General features: G+C 44.0%; 1 protein-coding gene across 5 annotated transcripts; it reads right to left on the bottom strand.

The window, feature by feature from the left end:
- Positions 1-643: 643 nt before the first annotated feature.
- On the bottom strand, positions 644-5,339 carry LOC125525978 (probable isoprenylcysteine alpha-carbonyl methylesterase ICMEL1). 5 transcript variants are annotated; one of them, XM_048690987.1, is made up of 11 exons: positions 5,080-5,334; positions 4,017-4,088; positions 3,775-3,844; positions 3,560-3,640; positions 3,365-3,439; positions 3,053-3,154; positions 2,588-2,725; positions 2,127-2,192; positions 1,853-1,996; positions 1,650-1,740; positions 644-1,125 (listed from the first exon to the last, which is right to left on the bottom strand). In XM_048690987.1, the coding sequence occupies exons 1-11, from the start codon at positions 5,288-5,290 to the stop codon at positions 964-966; spliced, it is 1,212 nt and encodes a 403-aa protein (XP_048546944.1). In that variant the 5' UTR covers positions 5,291-5,334; the 3' UTR covers positions 644-963. The 5 variants fall into 5 exon arrangements, 4 of the variants coding, with proteins under 4 accessions (XP_048546944.1, XP_048546941.1, XP_048546942.1 ...); XM_048690984.1 differs by having other exon boundaries at positions 4,017-4,093; positions 4,701-5,333; XM_048690985.1 differs by lacking the exon at positions 3,775-3,844 and having other exon boundaries at positions 4,701-5,334.
- Between the last annotated feature and the right edge of the window lie 661 nt (positions 5,340-6,000).

Genomic DNA, 6,000 nt, shown 5'->3' with positions numbered 1-6,000 from the left:
TTGCCATTTTTTATTACCATGGCAAAACTTTTTACACATTTCTTACAAAATGTATTGACAGATATGTATGTAGTTTGCCATGTCCTAGAGAACACGAAAACCCGTAAAAAAATACCATGTGATTTGTCCATTAATTTTCACAAAATTACCGTATTGTGTAGATCAAAATTCATAAAAAAATGCCATGTGACTACCAAAATAATTTAAAAAATCTCTAAAACATGGTAACATGCCAAACTTAGAAAAAGGTCTGATCTCCCACAAATAAAAGCAATGTCTTTGGGAGAAACCCTACATGGGATTGCCAATTTGCCATGGTCAATTGCAAAATAGAAAAAAAAAACATTAAAAAAGGATAAGGGGAACAGAGAAGTGGGGAGGCGTTCGCGACGGTTTTCCTTTCCCCCGAACGGATTTGAGCGCTGACATGGCTGCTTTCGCTGCTCCAAGATACGTGCGAGAAAACAACGGCCAGGAGACGTTCGTGCTGAGTTTCTAAAAATCTGACATCAGATTGTCATCAATTCCGTAAGTTTAAAGATTCTACACCTAAAATCACGCAACACTTTCTGTGCAATTTTGTACTTTGATGTGCAAATTGACTTGGTTCCATTTCTATTCATATTTTTGTGAGCCATCGGCATTTCCATAACAAACTAGGTTTCACAGTCGATATCAACCACAGGCTGGCCTTTGTTCCAATTACACAAGATACAATGCGAGGCTCAAGAGCTAAGAAAATAATGAGCCATACTATACACAGATACAATACAAGTATACCGCAGTGGCAGTCATCTACAGTAAGGTCTGCCTTTACACAACTCATACAGAACAGCGAGATACATCTCTGGTTAATTAACAGTGCAGCGGGCCACCAAACGAATTCTGTAGCTAACTAGTAAGTATATGGTTCTTGCAGTAAATTGCCTCGCTAGTCGTCGTGTCCAGTAATCACCACCACGTTCAGAAAGGGCTCACTCTCCCAGCAAGCCTTAGCATGAATTCAGGAACAAGACGGCGTGCAATGGGCACAGCAAGGTGCTGCGCGGACGCCCCTGGATCGTCATTTTGTATCACGGCGACAATCTCTTCCAGCATCTTATCCCTACCGCCCCGAAGAGGATCCTTTTGATGCAATATTTATGACAAGAGGAAAAAGATCGAGCATTAGAACCATAAGCATCAAAATTTAGAAAAACGCAAGGAATAGGTACCGGCAGCTCAGAGGTAAATAGTGTCCGGATAATATCACAATAATAAGACTCAAGCTACATGGAGATCACACAAAAGAGTTGCTCTCTAAAAATAGCAAGTCATTTATCTTCTAATCGTCGAAATACGTCTGCACTCTACACCAAGACAACCCAATCATTTTTTATTGAGCTACAGAGGTTTCCAGTTAGCAATTTATGAGCAAACCTAGCATGAAAAAACGACAAAGCTCTGACCGAGCACTTTTTTATCTTGAGAACAAGATTCACGGCCATGCTCGAAATCACAACATGGAAAATAATTTCACGAAGAAAACAATGTGCTTCCTATTTATACATGGATAAATTAAGCACTTCAAAATAATACCAAGAAGGTCAAAATGTTCAAATAAAGAAATCCTTTCAAACAGTGCTAGTGTCACAAATCGCAATAATTACCTGAAGAAATAAATCAGTGTGTGTCTTTCCTTCATATAAGAATAGATCCGCTTTAGCACCACGCTGTTGTAAAGCGTCAAGGAATGCTTCACTGCATTTTTGGACTGAGTCAGTTCATACCAATATCCAGAATACAAGCTAAAAACTCATGAGAGGGCACAGTTATAAAATCTGATGTGGCTAACAATTTCAGTTTGACCCACCTTTCAGCAGAAGGCATTGAGCAGTCACTTGTCCCATGAAAAAGGATAATCCGAGGCAATAGAGAAACTGCGGATCTAACAGCTACGTCCTTAACCATCACTTCTGGAGAAAATTTCCTCAATGATTCCTCACCTTCCATAATGCTGAAACATAAGGTCGCAATGGTATAGTATCCTAACAATAGCGGTTAAGAAAAAAAAATGCCTTTTTCACAAAAGGAAATGTTTTTTGGTGTCCAAACATGGATAAATGCTAGCGGTCAAAGATAAATACCTGAGAAAGACAGACCGGTACAGACCACGCCTATGGAAATGATCAACCAAGTTAAGAAGATTATAACTGCAGAAACAGAACAAAGAATGTCAAGGCCAGTACAGCTATTCTCAGGCACTCATGTGTGTGAATCAGTAATGATGCTCCTATCAAATGTTACGTTACACAATGAATTTTGGACAGAGGTGCTAAAGGGATAAGTAGCATTGGAGCAGGAGCGTGTAATTTGTAAGCTAGAATCGCTGAACAGGCAAATACCCCCTCGTAATTTAAAACAAGTATATTAATGTTCTGCCCAACAAGGAAGCAGAAGAGACTAAATTGCTGGCTGCAGCTAGAGATAAATTCTACTGGACAGACTGCCAATATTGACAATGCAAAAAAACTGATTGCTGGCGATAGTGCCCACAAATTGTCAAGAAAACAGGGATATCTGCAATTTCTGCCAGTCACATGCTTACCCGCCAGAAATACCAAAGTATGCTTTTAGTTGCGCAACACTCCAAGTGGAAGTATCTTCGCCACATTCTCTGATAGCCTGATTTACGAGAGTACAAGCAGCAATATGTGCACCAGCAGATTGTCCAACAAGATAAATCCTGTTAGCACGATGTAGATAGAAATTATCAGAACAAAATGACTATAAATGTGTCCTTTCAGGATATTTTTTCCTCTATTCAGCTTTAAGGATATAATGCACCAATAATCTTTTGGAAAAGAGATGCTTTAAGTCGCAGTCCTAGAAAAGGTGAATAACCAAATGAACAATGCCTTCTATACATTCTACATCAACTTCTACATTAGTGAATTCCTGAATCACACAGAAGGTTTCTCATATGTGCACATGTGCAGGGCATACATAAGAAGGAACGGTTTTAAATTGCAGTAGGCAAACTTAAAATTTTGATCAGTTATAAGCTATAAACCTTTCTGGATCACCTCCATAGCTAGCTATATTGTTGCAGACAAATGAGATTCCTTGGGATACATCTTCTACCATGTCACCAATAGTCCCCTGAGGGAAATTTCTGCAAACAAACCATTGATATGACCCATGAGTATGATATACTCCCTCCGTTCCGAATTACTTGTCTTGGATCTGTCTAGATACGGATGTATCTAGACTCATTTTAGTGCTAGATACCTCCGTATCTAGACAAATCTAAGACAAGTAATTCGGAACGGAGGGAGTATATAAGAAGCATGCTGGTTTGCGTATTTGGATTTATTCCTAGTACCTGTAATCAATGCATGCAACTAAGATGCCCCTTTCTGCCAAGCGTCTGCCTAAAAGGGCACCCCACCCTTTGTACCTGAGATATATGAATTGCTTCACACAAAGTCAAGACAAAATATAAAACTTGCTGGTGTTCTAGAAAGCTAAAGAGAAAGAAAAAATCTTGAGAACCAATTCAGTACATACTTGTACTCACCCTATGATCCATGCCCCACCAGTGACAAATGCCACAACTGGCTTCAACCCTCTGGTGCCAGCTGGTATATACAAATCCAATCTACAAAAACAAATGCAGTGTATAAGATATCAACAACTTAACTAATTTACCAAATAAACCGAGATAAACAACAAATTGGTTTATTGAGTAGCGCTATCAGATGGTAATAAACTTGTAGAAAAAGAAATAAACACCTGTTTCTTGGTTGTTCTCCATATACAACACTTCTATGAACTTGGCTTGAGAAGAAGTAATAATATAAAACTGAAATAAAGCAAAAACAGATAATTAGATCTACTATATGAGATAACTATATCATATCAAACATGGTTTGAAGGCAATGATCAACCAAGTATATCACTGTAGATTCTAATTACAAGACAATCATAGGAAACTCATTGCATGAAGAACAATTTGAGGGTTTCGAAACACCAACCTTGAATAAAACCAGGCATGAGCAATAGAGCATAACAACAGAGGGCTAGGAACTGACGAATCCATCTGTAGCCTATCCTGCATAAATCTGACAAGTTATTGCGATGAACCGAATAATCATCAATGACTGAGACTTTTCTCCATGTTTCCTTCCACCCCCTTCAGTTTTCTCGAACCGGGATCACCCGATGTTCCACAATGAATGGGAAGTTTGAAAAATTATGAGAAACCCCACTAGCTAAATCTGCCTCAGACTTAACCTGAAACTATTCTACTTATCTACTAAACCACTTCATTATGCTTATGTACTTAAATTCGGCGAGATGAGATGATCAGCTCTCCTGCCATTATCGTGCATTCGATCCGCTCAGTGCTAAACATGTTGAGACACACAAATTCTCCGAAATAAATGCCAAAACGGGCGGAGCCAGCCTATTCAGGGAGCCTGGGCAAGGTCTACTCAGTGGAACGCTGGCCACCATTGGCCCCGGCATCATTACTAATCCCATCACATGCATGACAAAAATACTTAGGAAGACCAGCCGCCCGGGGTCGCCGGGAGCTAGCTCCGCCCCACAACAACTATGAAATTGGACCAAAAGCACAAGCAGATCACCAAGTGGAAGTGGTGGCAACAGAGCGAAAGCGCAAAGTAGCGAGTGGAAATGGAACTGGTGGCGGGTACCCGAGGTAGCGGAGAAGGGTGAGAGTGAGCCGGGTGAGGAGGAAGGTCTCGGAGGCCGCGTGGCCGACGTCCCGGCGGAAGGAGAGGCTGCGCGCCGCGAACCGCTCCCTCACCGCGCGCCGCCGCACGACGCCCTCGCCCGGGAGGAGCAGCGCGTCCTCCGCGGGTGATGCGGTGGTGGCGGAAGCCGCCGAGGAGGGCGGCGGCGTCTCCCTCGCCTTGGCTTGGGAGGAAGAGGCGCGGGCCGGGAGCTCCACCTCCATCGCGGCCGGGGGCGCGAGATTCCCGGGAACGTGGGGGGGGGGGGGGGGGGGGGGGGGGGGGGGGGAGAGGTGGCTGCTCTGGCACGGAGAACACGATGCGGATGCTGTGCTCGGACCTGGCAAAGGCTTGGGGAGCACACGCACGTTTTGTTGGTCTGGCCGCAGCGCTGTCGCAGGCCGTGGTGGAGCTGCACGTGACGACGGCGGCGGCGCTTTTAGGGCGGAGGTAGGCCGGATCCGGCGGAGCTGCGTGGCCGGCGGCGGGAGATGCTCCTGTGACCGGTAGGCTGACTGGTGGGCTCTGCTCTTCGCAGCCTCCGTCCACATGTCAGATTGATACTACTTTTTCTTTAGCTGCAGATTGATACTCTGCTGCCGCGGAGTGCGGACCTGTTTTCAGAGCCACCCAAAACGGACGTATAGTATTTTTTTTCCACGTATGTTTTCTTTTCTTTGAAAAACTTTCAACCTATTCATCTTCAATCATGGTAAGGTAGGACAACATACACTAAAAATAATAAAAATTATATCTAGATCCGTAGACCATCTAGTAATGACTACAATCACTGAAGCGAGCCGAAGGCGCGCCGCTGTCATCGCCTCTCCCTCACCGGAGCCGGGCAAACCTTATTGTAGTAAACAGTCGGGAAGTTGTCGTGCTAAGGTCCCATAGAACCAACACATCAGAATAGCAACCGACGCTGATGAAGAGTGTAGATTAAAAGGATCCAACCTGAAGACACACGAACGAAGACGAACGACGAACAGATCCGAGCAAATCCACTAAAGAAAGATCCGCCGGAGACACACCTCCACACGCCCATCGATGATGCTACACGCCTCACCGGAACGGGGACTAGACGTGGAGACCTTTATTCCATCTTCAGGGAGTCACAGCCGTCTCGCCTTTCTGAGCAGGACACAAACCCTAACAAAACTCAGAAAAAGATATGAAAACAGAGCCCTCCCACCGGCAAGGGCCGAGATCCACTCTGCCTCCATGGCCCTAAGGCCATTGGAAACGGGACAGACCGGCG

The sequence above is a fragment of the Triticum urartu genome, chromosome 7 (assembly GCF_003073215.2).
Source record: "Triticum urartu cultivar G1812 chromosome 7, Tu2.1, whole genome shotgun sequence".
In the NCBI taxonomy this organism is placed as follows: Eukaryota; Viridiplantae; Streptophyta; class Magnoliopsida; order Poales; family Poaceae; genus Triticum; species Triticum urartu.
This window is presented reverse-complemented; position numbering and strand designations above follow the sequence as displayed.

Bases quoted from the DNA above. Each gene is read 5' to 3' on its own strand.
- LOC125525978 (XM_048690984.1), bottom strand. From the start codon at position 5,290: ATGTGGACGGAGGCTGCGAAGAGCAGAGCCCACCAGTCAGCCTACCGG. The intron at 2,726-3,052 runs GTTTATAGCTTA...TCGTGCTAACAG, and splicing joins TATGGAGGTGATCCAGAAAG to GATTTATCTTGTTGGACAAT. The intron at 1,126-1,649 runs GTAATTATTGCG...TTGCATCAAAAG, and splicing joins ACACTGATTTATTTCTTCAG to GATCCTCTTCGGGGCGGTAG.